Source organism: Puma concolor, chromosome B3, assembly GCF_028749965.1.
Source record: "Puma concolor isolate L17-30 chromosome B3, mPumCon1.1.hap2, whole genome shotgun sequence".
NCBI lineage: Eukaryota > Metazoa > Chordata > Mammalia > Carnivora > Felidae > Puma > Puma concolor.
Window position 1 is genome coordinate 80,539,350 of NC_141672.1, and position 18,114 is coordinate 80,557,463.

Sequence of the window (18,114 nt, forward strand, 5' to 3'; positions counted from 1 at the left end):
GAGTTTATGTGTGGGAAATCCTGATACTTTTTTTTTAAACGCTGATACTTTATTACTTCCTAATTGAATGGTTAAAAAGAGAGAGAGAGAGAGAGAGACAGAGAGAGAGAGAGAGAGAGAGACATCCTGAAGTGGCTTCTAACGATTACCTAAAGTACTATCATTATTCCTTCTGTCCCATTCAAGACTCAGAGGACATTTCCTAAGAAATGTTTCCCAGAATATTTATTTCGAGTTCTGTTCCCTTATTAATGTTCTCAAATTAATGGACAGACATTTCAGGGTGATGAATCCCACCTGTCAGCCGTGGGGTAGTGTGTTGTGACAGCACATGGAACTGTTCCACACCTGCCTCACGAGCCTGTCTCCACTCCATTCCCCTCAAGACTTCATCAGCAACCAACATCCTAGACCGCAGCGGTGGTCTCACAGTACCACTGGGATATAGGCCCTTTGCCCACTGTTCAACATAGGACAAAGTCATGCTGGAGAGAATCGTTACGGTTTCCCTCCTTATGTAGTTGGCCATTTTGAGAAAGAAAGCAATTCAATACTCAAGCTCTTATTAGTTTTACAGTAAGTTTAGGGCTTCATTGTTGAGCCAAATGAAAAGTAGGTGAATGTACTAACTTTCCTACATGAAGACAGTATCACGGCCGCTTCCTGCTGTTCCACACATTTAGTCTCTCTGATCATGGGTCCCTCAAAGTGATTTTGTACCCTCAGAGCATGTGTACTTCTTTTAAACTAAAAGGCTGTAAAGATTCTGTGTAGTGTTTTATTCGTGTCCAAAACTAAAATTGTTTGGGGTGTGTTTGTTACAAAGAGAAGAAATGGTATTTTGAGTATTTTGTACAACCAGAAGGGTAAGCACTTTGCATAATGTGTGCATGACAAATTTTAGCCTTGGTCTTCTGGGGAACTGGAAGTAAAATACGATTTTTCTCCATTGTGTGTGCACTGTCTCTCATCGACCTAGATTGCTTTTCACTACTCACCTGAACTGATTTTTTTTTAAATTTTTAATTTTTATTTATTTTGAGAGGCAGAGAGAGCTCGAGTGGGGGAGGGGCAGAGAGAGAAAGAGAGAGAGGGAAAGAGAGAGAGAATCCCAAGCAGGCTGCATGATGCCAGCGCAGAGCCCAACATGGGGCTCGAACTCATGAACCATGAGATCATGACCTGAGCCGAAACCACGCCTCGGTCACTCAACCGACTGAGCCACCCTGGCACTCCAGGGCACTCACTTTTGGTCTTCCTTGTGAGTATCTTCACCTTCTTCCTCCACTTCTCTCTCCTCCTCCACCATTTCCCTCCTCCCCAATATTTCTTCCTACCTCCTCCTCCTCCTCCTTCCCTCTTCCTCTTCTTTTGAGCTAGAATTTTACATTCAGTGATGAGAAAGGAGTTGATCATTATAGCAGATGAGATGGTCTATTGTGAGTGAGTCCTTGTTGCTCCTCCACCAAATGCCAATTGCTCCCAACTCACTGAGAGGTAGTATTCCAAAATTCTTCTATTCATTATTGGAAATGCCTTTTCCCACAGAAACAATTTGTAGTAAATGGTGATAAAGCGTGCAAGCTGTCAAAGCCAGTTTACTCTAGAATAGAAGTGAGTTGCAACACTAGTCGTACTAGTGTGGGCTCACAGTCTTTGGAGCTGGGGCCAAGCAGTACAGGTGCAGGGATGAGAGGGGAATGGGGGGGGGGGTGGGGAATGGATGGGTCTGAACAATTGCCCTTATGCATCACACCATCTCTCTCTGCACACCCTCTCCTCAGCTTCCGAGAACCTCCCTGAGGCCCAGACCAGGAGCCCTTAACAGGCTTCATGCTCCAAAATCCCCTGGCTCTTTTCTGTCATCGAGACCCCCTTCCGTAGTGCAGCTGAGATTAACCCTTGAAATTAATGGTGTTCCTGTTCAAATGGGAGTTAAGTGAGTGGGGGAGGACAGGAGCACATGGATGGATGTACTTGACTGGAAATTTCTAGCTCTTGGGTGATGATTTCACAGGTATTCACTATACTCTTATATGTTGTACATGTCACACATATACTCTTAAATGGCTCAAATATTATATTAGAAAAATTATAATAAAAGAAGTGGAGAGAAGTGAATCTGGACAGATCAAGATGTTCATATTTCATGGGAAAGGCAGACATATAGCAAAATGTGAACACCCGGGTCTGAGAAGTCCATCTTCCCACTTGTTTTGAACATGATGAAAATTGCCTTTTAGCATCAAAAAATTGTGTGGACCATCCCTTGTAGTAAGAGTTCTTTTAGTTTTCAGTGATGGAGAAAATACATGTTAAAACAAGGGGGTAAGTACTTAAAAATATTCTGGATCATACTATATACTTACATTTGAAAACCAATGTGTAGATGAAATATTATGTTTGTCCATGGGTATTAAATGTGTTTAAAAATAAGAAAGTAGACATTTGGGGGAAAATGTGTTCTGACTAAAAGAAGCCTGGATGGTAACCTCTCTGAGCCCACTCTCAGAGGCAGTTTTTCTATACCTGATTTTCCATAGCTTCTTCCCTTTCTTTGTTTCAAAACCAGGGTGCCCCTGTTTTTTTGACGACAAAAAAAAAAAAAAAAAACCAAACAAACAAACAAACAAACCAAAAAAAAAACAAAAAACACCAAAAAACAAAAACAAAAGCATAGCCTCCCCATGGCTACTTTAGTTGAAATCCCTGTGCGGACTGGTTCAGTGGAGTTTTTTGGTTTGTTTTCATTGTTAATACTGTTGTTGGGGCGGAGTATTATAAATCAAGTACTTCTAAATGAGCTCAGTCTGTTCACAAATTATGGGTCCTGCCCTGAGTTGACCCAAGCTAATCCTAAAAATCACTTTTAAAAGTATTAGAAGTCCAACAAGAAGGTAAATCTTAACTTAGGAAAAGGTGAAAAATTTTATTCTGTTTAAGAATTGTTATTAAGAATTATCCCATTAATGGGGTGCCTAGATGGCTCAGTTGAGCATCCGACTCTTGATTTCGGCTCAGGTCATGATGCCAACATCATGGGATTGAGCCCTTCTTTGGGCTTTATGCTGGGCCCAGTGCCTTTCTCTTTCTCTCCCTCTCCCCCTCTCGCTTACTTGCTCACTCTCTAAAAAAATAATAAAAACAAGAATTATCCCACGAATGTCCCAGAATTGGTTATCTTTTTAGCGTGTACGTGATGCCTGTTTTTTACCTATCATGGAAATGCCACAGACTGAGGGAGAAACAGCTTACATGGCCTCGATTATGTGAATCCCAGGATTTCTGGTCCTGCATGTTTTCTCTAGATCTCTTTCTTTTTGATTGCATCTAATGATCATTCAGTTTTAGAAATGTGTGTTGGCTTCAATGTTCTATAGTATATTTTGACTTAAAAAAAAAAAGATATAGCACAAAAAACTTTTTTCCAGCTTTTAGGATATATATACATACACACACATATGTATATACACACACACATATTTTTAAAAGTGAGTCATAAAGTGAATTAGAGATTTTACTATATTCTATTCTCATCTGTTTTGATTCTAATATTTAACTTGTCATTTTTTCTTTTAAGCCAAAATGCTACACCAACCTTATGGGATTCCTTAGAAGAACCTGATATTCGGGATACTAGTGAATTTGAGTATTTATTCTCCAAAGACACAACTCAGCAGAAGAAAAAGCCTCTGTCAGAGACCTATGAGAAAAAGAACAAGGTCAAAAAGGTATTGGGTGACTATAGTAATTGTATTTTTTGTCATACATGGGAATTCATTATTGAATTGGAATGCTTTTAAGTCACTGATTGGAAGCTTTGGAAACTTTTAAGTCACTGATGACGAAAAGAAGTCAGTAGTTTGAGAAATCTGTGCTTATTCTTGCAGGCATACCCGAATTTTCAAACTATTTTCTTAATAATCTGGACTTTTTTCCAACTATTCTGTTGAAAAAAATAGAAAATTTAATTTGCACTTAGTGAAACTAGTATGCATGTTCTATGGAAAATGTTTTACTCATTCACTTATGTATAATTTCGTTCATCTAGCGAATGTTTATTGGGAGTGTATTTATGCCATGTTTTGCTTTAGGCCCATGTGGTCCAGTGTGGTAGCCATTAAGCACATGTGGCTGTTTAAATTTAATACAGTTGGATAAAATTAAAAATTCAGGCCTTCATTGTCACTTGCCACTTTTCAGTTTTGTTTTTATGGTTAGCGGCTACCATATAGCACAGATTTAAAAAGTTGTCATTATGAAAAGTTTTATCGGATAGCACGGTCTGAGCATCTGGGATGCTTTGGTGAGAAAACCCCAAAGAACCTTGGCCTGTGGCACTTATATTAACAATCAGCATTACAAACAAAACATTGAACCATGTGATAGAGCAGGGTACGGAAGATGGATTTGGGCACGGTTGGGACGGGGCTGCAGTTTTAAGTGGAGTGCTCAGAATAGTTCTCCTGGATAAGTTGACTTCTGAGCAATGACCTGGGGACTTGAAGTCAGAGGCCGCCAGCCTTACAACAGAGAGCAAGTTCAAGATTCCCCACGCCATCAGGCAGATGTGAAGTTGAATCGCAGCTGAGCCATGTGCCAGCTGTGCAACCTGCCTCAAAGTTCTTCCTCTCTTTGCCCCATCCCCTCCCTGCGACATGAGGTAATGACTACTCACAGTGTTATTGTAAGTAGTTATTAAATGAGGTAATTGATATGTCCTGCTCGGCACAGTTCCTGACACAGTCAGCCCCCAACAAATGACGGCTACTCTCGTCACGTTACTGTTGAAGTCACTGCTGTGATCTCTCGGCGTTAGCATTTTGATGATAGCATAGCTTGTGCTGGGGAAAAAGTATAGTTCACCTGTGGCTCTGCTATTGATTTGCTCTGTGAGTCTGGGCTGCTCATCTGTATTCTCTAGGCCATATTTTTTCCTTTTCTCTAAAACAAGATTAACAATATCTGAGTGTACCTGACCCACCAGGATGTTGTGAAATTGAATTGAAGAGATTTTGAAGGAAATGTTTTGAAAAGTGTAATAATGAATGATGTTATCATCAACGCTTTATTGTTAAATTATATAGCAGGCTTCATCCATCAGTTCCTATCTCAAGTAATATTATGATTATGAAATCAGTGTGCCTTATAGGGGAAAATAGGACCAAAACCCGAGTCCAGTTTTCTGTTAATCAGATCAGGTTCTCCCACTGACTTGAGGTACGAATGAAAATCATGATCAAAGTCTTTCACCTGTCAGATTCATTGCAACTATGTTTTCATGAGAAAAATGTGACACCGGGAAGCCTGGGTGGCTCAGTTAGTTAAGTCTAGCTCTTGGTTTTGGCTCAGGTCATGATCTCATAGTTCCTGAGTTTGAGCCCCACGTTGGGCTCTGTGCTGACAATGCGTAACCTGCTTGGGATTCTTTCTCTCTTCCTCTCTCTCCCCCTCCCCAGCTCACGTGTGCTCCTCCCTCCCCCGTCTCTCTCTCTCTCACAATAAATAAATAAACTTAAAAAATAATAAAAATGTGATGCTAAAAATAACTAAATATCAGCTCAACTCTTTTAAGAGGACATATTGCATGAAACAATTCGAATTTTTCTAATAAAACTATCAGTTACTGGTAAGGAGTCAACTAATATATATATTATATACTATATATATATTATGCATATATACTATATATAGTATATAGTATATGTATATACATATATATACAGAAGCAGTAGTGTTCTGTGTCTATGGATGGTATTTAATAAACCAGCTGGCCCTTAAAGCACATTTATCTCTATCTTGTATGAATCTCACTGCATGCGAATACATGATATGTATATATATACACATATCATGTATATATATATATATACACTATACATGTATATATATATACATATACATGTGTATATATATACATGTATATATATACACTATATATATATATACACTAGTATGTATGTATATATATGTATGTATATATACTAGTATATATAGTATATATACTCTCACTGCATGTGAATACATGATATATATATACATATATATACTATACATATGTACATAGTACTATATGTACATAGTACTATATGTATAGTATATATATGTATACATATCATGTATCCGCATGCAGTGAGATTCATACAAGATAGAGATAAATGTGCTTTAAGGGCCAGCTGGTTTATTAAATACCATCTATAGACACAGAAGACTACTGCTTCTGTATGAAAAGCCAAAGAAGAATGTCTGTATTCCAAAGCTAGCCTAGATTTACCTCTTCCAGGGAGCCTCTTCTGGCTAACCAGGAACTCCACTGAATGTTTTCTTACACAATATCATATTAAACTTACTTTTGTCCTCTCTTTCTTCTCGGATTGGTATTACCCCTTTGTTTCTCCCTCTGGATGCTTGGTAACATGTTGTTTACTCATAAAGCTAATTATTTTTGTTTTGGCAAATGAGTATTTTTAAAACATCAAAGAATTTGTTTTTTTGAAACATCAAAGCAGTTGGTTGTTTATTCTTATTTCTTATCTCATAATTGTTTGCCTATTCAACAGAGGATTTCCACTAAGGCAGTTAGTACTTGATATGTTTACTTTGCTTCCCTGTCTGAGGGGGAAAATACCCTTCATTTGAACTCTTTAATCTTTCTGAGCAGCAAGGTTGCCAGCATCCTGTAGAATCTGTGTACATATATAGTCTTCACATTTCTCTTGAGGTAGAGGCAGACATGTACATCTACTGGGCGTTCTGGTCCTGAGACTGGTTGGAGTTTTCAGTGAGCTTGTGACTTACATTAGGGCTGAGATTTTAAGTTTTAAACTAAAAAAATGAACTGAGTCAATGCCAAAAGCTCTAAGCCTGTCCCTTACGAGCCTTCTCTCCGTGCCCGTGGTCAGATTTCACACATCAAGATGGATTCCTTGGTCTCCTCTCAGAGCCAGGTTTTTTATTTGTTTGTTTGTTTCTCTTAAAATGAAAGTGAAAGTAAATTACAGAGTTTTTGAGCAGCTGGGGAGTTTCAGCATCAGAGGCCAACTTCATCAGCTTAACCACAGCATGATTCCCACACAAGATGACCAGGAAGAACCCTGGCCAAATCGGTCTTGTTTATAGTGATTGGAGTGGAGCGTATGTTGGAGATTTAAAACTCCAGCATTCTGAATCTTGGCTGTAGGGGCTCAGCCAGCATGGAGACCTTTATGTGAATACCTCTTAAGTGGAGCTGGTCTTCCTTCCTCTGTGCAGGCTGCATTCCTTGTTCAGAAAGAACTGTCAGAACTGTTAAGATTCCACTGAACTCAAACTCAGATACTGGTTTCTATTTCTCCTTCTCTAGGAGCATTTGAAGTTCCCATCGCCAGTGGTGGCTGTCAGTAAACAGATACATACACTCTTCAGTGGGGCAGGGATCCCGTTCTGTAATATCTTCTAATCTGAAAACTAGAAGGCACCTTCCCAGCCACCGAATTCAGTACCCTCATTTGGCACTCGAGAAACTGAGACCTGGGAAGATGACGTGACTTCGAGGGTTTGCACACTTGTAACTGGAAAGATGTTAATAGTGACAGACACTTGAGAGGATGTACAAGAGCCTCAGGATGTGCCTTCATTTCCCCTTAATTAAAACATGAATTTGCCCCATTGGCGATGGTCACATATTTTATTGGGATGAATGAGCCGACATCTATAAATGAGAATGGCCATTATTAAAATCAACAAATACAGGCACACTTGGGCAAATCCAAAGTATTTCCTACATTGTGAAATCATCCCAAGTTTTTTCTTTTTTCAAAGTCAATCTTCTAATAGGAAGCTAAATCTTAGAATAAAAAGAGGCTTTAGGTATCACTCCAACAACAATATATATATAGATTTAGAGCTGTTTTCCTTTGACTCTACCAACTATTTTAAATATTAGCTGTAGGGGCCCCTGAATGGCTCAGTTGGTTAAGTGTCTGACTTCGGCTCAGGTCATGATCTTGCAGTTCCTGGGTTCGAGCCCCGAGTCAGGCTCTGTGCTGACAACTCAGAGCCTGGAATCTGCTTCAGATTCTGTGTCTCCTCTCTCTCTGCCTCTTCCCCTCTTGTGCTCTGTCTCTCTCTGTCTCTCAAGAATGAATGAAAATGTGAAATAAATAAATATTAGCTGTAATACTAACACAGATTTGTATTACGTACTCAGGCATGTGCCATCCTCATTTGTGACACCAGACCATTCTGCCACTTTGACATGGCAGTCACCAAACTGAGAACGGAAGCTGCAAACATCAGCTCCTGTCAGCACCACCAACACTCAGTACCAGCTCCTTTTTTTTTTTTTTTTTTTTTTTTGGTCCCTGATAACCTCTGTGCACATCATTTCACTTTCCCATAGTTTCCTTTTCTATAAAATGGGGAATAGCAACTCTTTACAGGCTTGTTATGAGGATGAAATGAAATCATGCTTATGAAAGTACTTTATTTCCTAGAAATGTGTATTAATCGTCTTAGTTTATGGACTAATGGGAACGTTTTATGAAGAAATTCTTGAACGTCATTCATTCCCAAGGTTGTTGAGGAGTCTTAAAACATTAGTGTGTCCATTCCTGAAACTACTTGCAAATGGTAATCTCTAGACCATTCCTGTCTTTCAGGATTCATACAATTCTACAACTTCCCTTAATGACACATGCAGACATCTGGGAGTTCATCTTACATTGGTTTAGGTAGTCGTTTGCACTGTAGAACAGAATTTCCCCTGTCAATATGCCATACTTCTACGGTCTCTAAGTACGTTTGTTCCTGGGAAAGGTAGCTCGGCACCTTGACACAGAGCCAGGAATCTGCCTTTATTGTCTGCGAGGCGTCCTCCTGGTACCTGTTGGGGAAGTGGCTGCTCTGGTGCGCTTTCCAATTGCTTCCTAAACTCGCCCTACAACTCACAGAAATCAGCATGACCTGTCACTGTTCTTCCTGTCTCGAAATGCCACGATCTCACTTTGGATTATAAATAATCTCTCGCTTGTTCCCTCCTCTGTAAGTTACATAAAATCATTCCTTTCCCTCTGCCTTTTTCATAGATACATCTTAAGAATTAATGAGATAAAGGCTATTCCCTAAGCACTTTGGGGTGGGGGAGGGCAGCTGGAGAGGGGTGGTGATGGTTCAGCAGACACTAGTCTGTTGAAACTTCCTGGAGCCAAGAGCCTTCAGTTGTAATTTGGTCACTTTGGCGAGGATCATAGCTGTAATTCTCAACTCCCAGACTTGGTGTCTCAGTTTGGCAGGGAGGGGAGAAGAGTGGAAGGAGAACATTGTTTGGACGTCTGAACATAAATTTATAGGGTTTTCATAACCTGTTGCCTTCCAAGTTTATATAATTTCAGCTTTTGTATACAGAGATAATTTCTCTGGGCTGCCTCAGTAAGGTACGTGCATGATTCTTCCCCCAGGAGTGGGGATGATTTGCCAACCCCTTTATATTCCTCATGTGTTTGAAAAATGAGCAGTGAGGTTAGGGGTTATCATATATAGAAATGAGTGAAATAACTTGCCCGCGTGTTGATTGCACCAATATATGATCTTGAGGTGGTGCTATGTCCAGATTCCTTGAGTGATAGCTAGAATGATAAGGGCTTTCCTGTTCTTCAGCTTAACGGCCGCTGACTGGCCAAATCTACCAAAAGCAAACAGGAGCTTCTGTTCCATGACAGGCACTCGTTCTGCCTTGCAAATTTTATTTGGAAATAAGGTGGCCCAAAAAGTTAAGTTGTACTTTTACTTTATTTACATATATATATATATATATATATATATATATATATATATATATATATGAAAGGTGGCTAGAGCTTGTCAAGTATGGATATCAATGATTCTTTCAGAATGTTAAATCTGAATATTATTCTTGGAGTTCAACTATATTTCTCTGTTGGCTGTTAAAACAGTTAACAATCTGGACTTGTACCTCAAGCCAGCTGTAGTATCCTTAGGATGGTCATTACCTCCCCCAACCACAAGAGGGCATCTTAGAATGCCAAGATACAACGTTAAATTCGCTTCTTAGAACAGGGAGAAGGGGAAGTTGCAAGAGAGTACGGCCCCTCAGCACCCTCCTGAGTCGTGTTAAATCTCTTCATTGTGGACCATGAGAGCAAATTATCCACACGATAAGGTGACAAGTATTGGGAGCCAAGTCCATATTAGGAAGGCTTGTAGGTATTAGCAGAATACAAGTTATTCTTTGACATAGTTCCCGGGTTTAGAATGAATGATTGCAGTATAAAAATGCATGAAGTATCAGACTTAGCCCTTTTGTAACTGATCCTGGAATCACCTCCACAACACACACACACACGCACACACTCACTCATATACACACTCACACACACACACACTCACAGACACACAGCTTCTTAAATCTTCCATATCTAAAGGGAGTGAAGATTTATTTGAATAAAGATTTTGTTTTGAAAAACAAAAACATGATTAGATATTACAAGATAGGCTATGAGAGAATCGTTCTATGTATATATATTTTTAATGTTTGTTTATTTGGGGGGGGGGTGGGGAGGAGCAGAGAGAGGCAGAGAGAGACTCCCAAGCAGGCTTTCCACTGCCAGCGTGGAGACCTGACGAGGGGCTCCAACTCACAACTCATGAGATCAGGACGTGAGCCAAAACCAAAAGTTGGACACTTAACCAAGTGAGCCATTCAGGTGCCCCATTTATACTTTTTAAAGTATCTATCCTTCCTCCTGGTTGAAGAAAGTTTTTTGAATTCTTACATATATTTTTCTGGACCTCATTCATTTATGCTTAATTCGGGCCCTTTTCTGAGACTGTGACATGGGATGGGGTAGACAGCAATTTAAGGCTGAATGCCAATGCAGTGACTCCTCTGGCCTCCACTTTGGAGCTAGAAGGATGTGAGGCTATTGCCAGAACAGGCAAAGACCTTGTGTGTGTATTTAAGTCACAAAACCAGGTCACTGGATGCTTTCTCAACTAAACTCGTAAATGCTTTGCAAAGTGCACACATCTCCAGTATACACTGTGCATACATGTGTTCTCACAGGTTCATGCTTAATATCGACAGAAATCAGTCTTAATAATTCCTTGCATTTATGTAATGTCTATCAAGTGAAGATGACAAAGATTTCAGTAGTGATGATAATAGTTAATGCTAAGTAAGTGGTTTTTGGTTAAGGACTTGGCATGTATTAACTTCTTTAAGAATAACAAGAACCCAGTAAAATGGTTACTACTATTATTCCCATTTTGTAGGTGAGGAAGCTTCAGCCTAGAGGGGTTACATAACTTGTCCAGCCTCTCACAACCCTTAAGTGGTAAGGAAATGAATTTAACAAGAACCCCAGAGCTTGTGGTCTTAATTATTTGACAAATGGTCTGTTGGTCTAAATTTAACTACAAGTCCTGACTTCAAGTTCACTTGCAGAAGGCTAAATTTTATTCCCTGGTCATTGTTTAGTGAAAGAAGCACCGGCTTTCATGTCCATAGACCTGCGTTGTACTTCTGGCTCTGACCTCAACCAACTACTGAATTTTGGGCAACCTCTTTAAATTCTCTGGGTTTCAGGTCTCATCTGTCAAAAGATGCAAACTTTAATTTGATGAATTACAACGATGTGGTCATTACTTCACTTCCACTTTACAAATAGGAACACTCAAGGCCCACCAACTTTCATTTTACCTATGAGAAGATAGACAAGACAATTAGATGGGAACCAACATCTCTGTGCTCAGACCCAGGCACTATCTGATAGATAGAGCTGCTTGACACCATCATGGCACATTGTATGAATCACAGATGTGCAGGAGCTCATGGAATGATTGTCAATAGCTCCTAAAATAAAGCAAGTTTCTGTATGTCCTTGGGGAATTGAAGGACAAGGGAATATGATGGGCAGGATGGCCATGGAAAGGCACAAGAGATCTTGTCTTAAAGGTGAGTAGTTCGTAGTAGCTGTGTGTCCAGTCACGTAACCTTTCTGGCTTTAGTTTCTGTAACTGTCGGGGCACCCGCAGGGTACGTTTTTAAAGGTGCTTTCCAGGGGTGCCTGGGCGTCTGACTTCAGCTCAGGTCATGATCTCACAGTTCGTGAGTTCGAGCCCCGCATCAGGCTCTGTGCTGACCGCTCAGAGCCTGGAGCCTGCTTCAGATTCTCTGTCTCCCTCTCTCTCTGCTTCTCCCCCACTCATGCTCGCTCTCTCTCTCTCTCTCTCTCCTTCAAAAATAAATGAAAACATTAAAAATTTAAAGGTGCTTTAAAGATGCAAAATATCAGATCATCTGTGTGTGGACACCTTCCCACACACATCTTAAAACTGAGTGTCTACAAGTGTGTGAGTAGAAAGAAACTGCACATTCGGCCCTTCATCAGTGAGTAACACGGGATAAAAGGCAAACCAACCTCACACCACAATTTTCCTCCTTCAGAGATGCCATGCGTCCCTTCTCACCCTTGTCTCTACTTAACCAAAAATGCATCTGGCAGCACCAGCCATTGGTCAAGTTGGCCAGCCCCCATTGGCTGGTGCAGCCCTTCGCCATTAGGCCCTTCCCGGTCTCTCTGAGTTTCCAGGGTCCAGAGGCCAAGCCATGCCTTCAGGTTCCACTGGACAAAGCTGTCCATGTGTTTCTCAGGACAGTCTGCCTTGACCCCACTACCAAGGCCCCACTTTCAATTTTTGATAAAATACCTTCTGGCCCAGAGCTTGATTTCAGTTAGGACTGACCTGATTTCTCTCCAGCTGAGGCTAATTTGCATGGCTGTAAACACAGGGCCTTACAAAGCTCACCAACTGTGATAAAAGCAAAGGAAACCTGAGACCACTAGAAACTCAAAAACCCGCCTTTGCCTTCGGTATCTGAGCCTGACTCTGAGTCACGCCTCAGCCCGGGAGGTTGCCAGCGTGCAGCAGCTAAAGAAATGTTATTCTGATTGATCTGATTAGGGCAGCAAGGTTAGCCATGGTCAATTTACAAAGACAGTATGAGAAGAAATCATGTGTGTAGCCATGTTATGGGTCAGCGAGGCCCCTGCCAGAAGTTATGAAAAGCCACAGCTCTGCCAGGACCATTATCAGATCTCCTGGGTGGGGTACAAATGAGATTGGAAGGTTAGGGGCCCCTTTGGTGGAATGAATGACAAAAGGGATTGGGCTGAGAAGAGCTAGTGAATCATGCTAGCTTCCAGCTGGCTTCCTTAGCTGCCAAGCCCCTTACATGTGAGTGGGAGAGCCTGGGAGTCCCCAGTGCTGTGTGAGGAGGACTGTCCTTAGCTCCTCACTGCAATGGAAAGGAGAGAGTGGAAAGGCTGATTTGGAAAGAACATGAGGCTCTAGGTTGACCCACTGAAATAGCCAGATGGAACCTATTGGGTATTTCGAGCCCTTCCTCCACCCAAGAGTGGTTTAATTGGGATCTGGCTCCAGGCTCTGGTTACTAAATAACCTGAGTTTTAGTGTTTTCATTTTCATTAATTAGCTTTTATGCTAGGTACCTTATTAGTCAATTAGGCATTTTGCATGTGCAAAATATCCTAGGAGGTGAGAAGGGGGTCTTTAAAAATAATTTAGAGCTGCAAGTTCCAGGGGGTTAATTCATGACCTAATTATCACATCACTTTTTACTCTCTTGTAGACTCTAGCACAACTTCCTTAGTTTACAGCAAGCACAAAAACTAACTTTAAAACTTTGCTTTCAGATGGTTGTTGCATTCATGTTGATTTTGAGGATTTTGGATCCTCCACTCTGGGTGTGGTTCTCTTTTACCCTGCCCAGTTTAGGAACATAAATGTTACTTACAACACTGGGATAAGGTGCATTAATTAACAAAGAAAGATTTATTTAAAATGTAGCCAACTGAAAGCCACATTCCTTGAGCTGGGGCTCATTATGGATCACTCTGTACTATAATCATCTTACTAATGGAAAAAATGAGACATTGCAATGGTTGCTTAGAATGTGATTCAGAATGTAGCAACAGAATGTCCAAAGCATAGGATGTTTAGACTGATTAGTAAGATCTTGGAGAAACTGGACCATGTGACATCTTTGTTGTCTATTATGTATTCTCTTGGTGTGTGGAGATGTCTGACAACTCAGCCCTCAAGGACGGCAGCCATTCATTTGCCACCAAAGGAAGGGGTAGGCATCTGAGACTAAAGGTACATGTGGAAGGAGATTGGTACAACCCCCCTGCACTGGCCTGTGAGTCCTCTCAGCTGAGATCTTGGTGTTTGCCCCCCAGCCACCAGGAAGCCAGGGACAAGGCTGTCGTAGGAGCCTGATCTCCTGGCCCCTGACCGGCTGCTTCCTCCAGCACACCCTGAACCGAGAGCCACAGCTAGTCTGAGTATGGAAAGTGGTAATGGAGTGGTTCAACATGGGTTTCTTTCTAAGTCATCACTTTATTCATGGGGCAAGTCCCTTCATCTTAGGCTCCTTTGGACAGTTTCCTCTTCTGTGAAGTGAGAATAATCACAATACCTACTTGAAAGGGTGATTGTGAGAATTAAAATAATCTCTGTGTTTAGCTTTGTGCCTGATGCACAGATGCTTGCTACTCCCTCCTCGCTATCACCACCGTCACCATTACCATCAGGAGTAGGAATAAGAACAGTGTCACCACTAAAGGAAAACAGAAAGTTGGACTCAACCAGAGGCCCCGCTTCTCATTCAGTGATGGCTTCTGAGCCCCCAGAAAGCTACAGGAGGTCCGTTTTACTCTATCCTTTCTTTGTGTGTCCTACTGGGGGCACAGCTATGTAATTAAAAAAAAATGAATTTAAGCTGGATGCTCTAAGATGAATGTCCTCAAGGTGTGCCAAGAGAAAGCAGTGTAATAGAACAAAAAGGTCTAAAATTTGTCTCCGTTTTCTAGTACTATTTTTATTTGGCTTTCATGATAATCTGTGTTTGTGGTACAATTTTAAGTGCGCCAGCTGTTGGCAGGGCCTCCTTGAATCCTTTCAGAACATGGTAAGCTACAAATAAATATAAACACGTCTAGAATGGCTGATTTAGGTGATGATGGAACTCAAAGTATGATATTTTAGGTTGGCTTCCATATTAATGAAATAGGCTGAATCATTTATTAATTTTCACCGGCATAATATATGGATATAATTTTAAGAGTTAAGCAGAATTAAAAGACTTTAAAAAATGAAAAGGTCCTGCAAATATCAATAAATTTCAAGCAGCTTTTCATATGGGCACATCCTCTGATCAAGTTGAAATTATAAATCAACAGGCAGATGACTTCAATATGTCAATAACAAAGAACTCCTTGCCTTTTAAAATTTATATTCATACCTGTAAATAATTCATGGATCAAGAAGAAGTTATAATGGGACTCAGAAAACACTTTAACTCAAAAAATAAAAATATGTGTTATCAACACTCCTAGGATGTAGCTAAAATATATGGTCATGAGTGCTTATGTTAGGAAAGAAAAAGCTGAAAAATAAGTTAGCTTCCAAAATTAATAGCTAGGAAAAAAAACAAGAAATTAAAAGCAAATATTAGGTTAAGTGACGGAAAAACCATTTTTTGAGGTCAAATATAATCAAATACTACAATTTGATATGCTTCAACCAAATACTATATTTTAAAAGGCGAGAATGGGAATTTAAAAGCAATTTTATATTATTTTTTTAAATGTTTATTTATTTTGAGAGAGAGCACAAGCGAGCAGAGAGAGAGATGGAGAGAGAGAATCCCTAGCAGGCTCTACAGTGACACGGGGATCGACTTGGAGCTCAGTCTCATAAACCATGACATCATGACCTCAGCCAAAATCAAGAGTCAGACGCTTAAGCAACTAAGCAACCCAGGCTCCCCTAAAGTTTTAAAACACAGTACAGAAAATAAATAAAGTTAAAAGTTGTTTGAAAACAATAATAAAATCCACACACTTTTGGCAAGATTGAGAAAACAAACATATAAAAATATTGGGAAAGTAAAAGCGAATATAACTACAAGATGCGATAGAAATACATAAGATGTAAGAGAATAGCATGAGCAAACTTTTGGCGATTAAAGAACATGAAAGAAACGACTTCCTAGAAAAATATGAATTACCAAAACAGAGTCAAGAAGAAACAGAACACCTGAATGACTATAACTACTAAGGAAATTGGATTGATAGTGTAAAATCTTCCCGCAAAGACCAGGTGGTTTGATTACAACAAACATTTTCTTCTTACACAAAATACTTTAGAGAAGTAGAAGATAAGCTCGTATATAGTCTTGATGGCACTATCAGACAAGCAATGAATAAAAATTACTATATTGAAAGCATTAAAGTTAACCTAAATGAAAGGAGAGATCTTCTCTTTATGAATGATAAAACCAATATTATAAAGATGTCAGTTAACACCAAAATGATTTCTAGTTTCAAAGTAATTCCAATCAAAATCTAAATAGGATTATTTGGAATCTGATAAGCTTATTCTAAAAATTTGTGTGGAAGAGCTAATGTTCAAAAATAACCTTACAAAAATACCCTTAAATGCGATGTTTAGTGAAAAAGTCACAAAAAGTGATTCCACTGATCTGCAGTTAAACACATGAAAAGTTGAGGTGCATTTGTGGCAAAACTATTTTTTAAAAAAAGCAAGGGAGTAAGAAACATAAAATTCTAAAAAATAAACAATCTGAAACAGAAAAATTAGGAGGATACTTACTCTACCTCATATCAAGAAAAATAAAGTAATGGGTACTAAGGTACTTATGAAATGTAATAATTGGCACAGAAAACAAAACAAAGATCAATGGAAAGAGTTGGTTCAGGAGGAAGATCGATTTATGTATATATGCAAATAATATATGATAAATGTGGTATCTCAGATCAGGGAGTAAAATTGACGATTAAAAATACTTTAAATGTTGAATATATGGCCCAAAAGAAATAAAATAGATCCCTCCCTCACATCATGAATCCAAACCAGTTCCAGATGTATCAAGTACATGAAAGGAAAAAGTTAATAGTTTTTAAAAAAGAATATAGGAGCATATCTTTTAACCTCACATGGAAAAGACACAAAAAACATAAATCACATAAGAAAGATGTACCTTAAAATAAAAAACTCTTGTTCATGAAAAGTTACCACAAAGAATATGAAAAGATAAGCCACAAGCTTGGGGAAGACATTCATAACATATATAACTGAAGAAGAATTATTGTTGAAAATACATGTAGAATTTTTACCGATCAATGATAAGTTGTTCACTTTCGATTATTAGAAAGATAGGCAAAAGACATGAAGAGGCTTGTCATGGAATGAATGGTCAATAAACATGTGAAGAGGTAATCAACAAGTCAGCAGCTAGTAAATGCAGCAGTCTCATTTTGGACCCACCAACTTGGCAAAAATTAGTAAGTCTAACTGTGAGATATTGGGAGGGTGTGGAATGGTAGGAATCCTCATTATGCTCATTGGAAGGTCAGGTCCATTTACCTGGAAAGCAATTTGGTTTTATCTAGCTCATGTGAGCATGTGTACACCCTCTGTTCAATCTTCCTTCTGCACATTGGTACCAGGAGACTCCTATGAGAATGTTTGTAAAAGCTTTGTTTATAATAGGAAAAATCTGAAAATGACACTTTCATTAGAGTAGATGAATGGACTGAGGTCAGTTTCCGTAACAATACCATCCAGCTTTGAAAAAGAGTTAGGTTATAGCTACACGCATCCACATCGATGATTTCTAAGCAAGATGTTGAGTGGAAGAAGTCATGAATGATCCCATTGGTCTGAAGGTCAAAAATATGAAAACCTAGGGGCGCCTGGGTGGCGCAGTCAGTTGAGCGTCCGACTTCAGCCAGGTCACGATCTTGCGGTCTGTGAGTTCGAGCCCCGCGTCAGGCTCTGGGCTGATGGCTCAGAGCCTGGAGCCTGTTTCCAATTCTGTGTCTCCCTCTCTCTCTGCCCCTCCCCTGTTCATGCTCTGTCTCTCTCTGTCCCAAAAATAAATAAAAACGTTGAAAAAAAAAAATTTAAAAAAAAAAATAAAAAAATAAAAAAAAATAAAAAATATGAAAACCTACAAAGTTTATGAGATCATACATTTGTGACAATGATTTTTATTAGAAAAAATAA

The 18,114-nt window shown here is 39.5% G+C and overlaps 1 protein-coding gene across 5 annotated transcripts in view; it reads left to right on the plus strand.

The window, feature by feature from the left end:
• FMN1 (formin 1) overlaps positions 1-18,114 on the plus strand; it is a 429,625-nt gene that overhangs the window by 226,578 nt on the left and 184,933 nt on the right. For all 5 annotated transcript variants that reach the window (XM_086710287.1, XM_086710286.1, XM_086710289.1 and 2 more), the window contains one exon: positions 3,581-3,731. In XM_086710287.1, the coding sequence (XP_086566413.1) occupies positions 3,581-3,731 (151 nt within the window). The remainder of the gene's footprint in view (positions 1-3,580; positions 3,732-18,114) is intronic.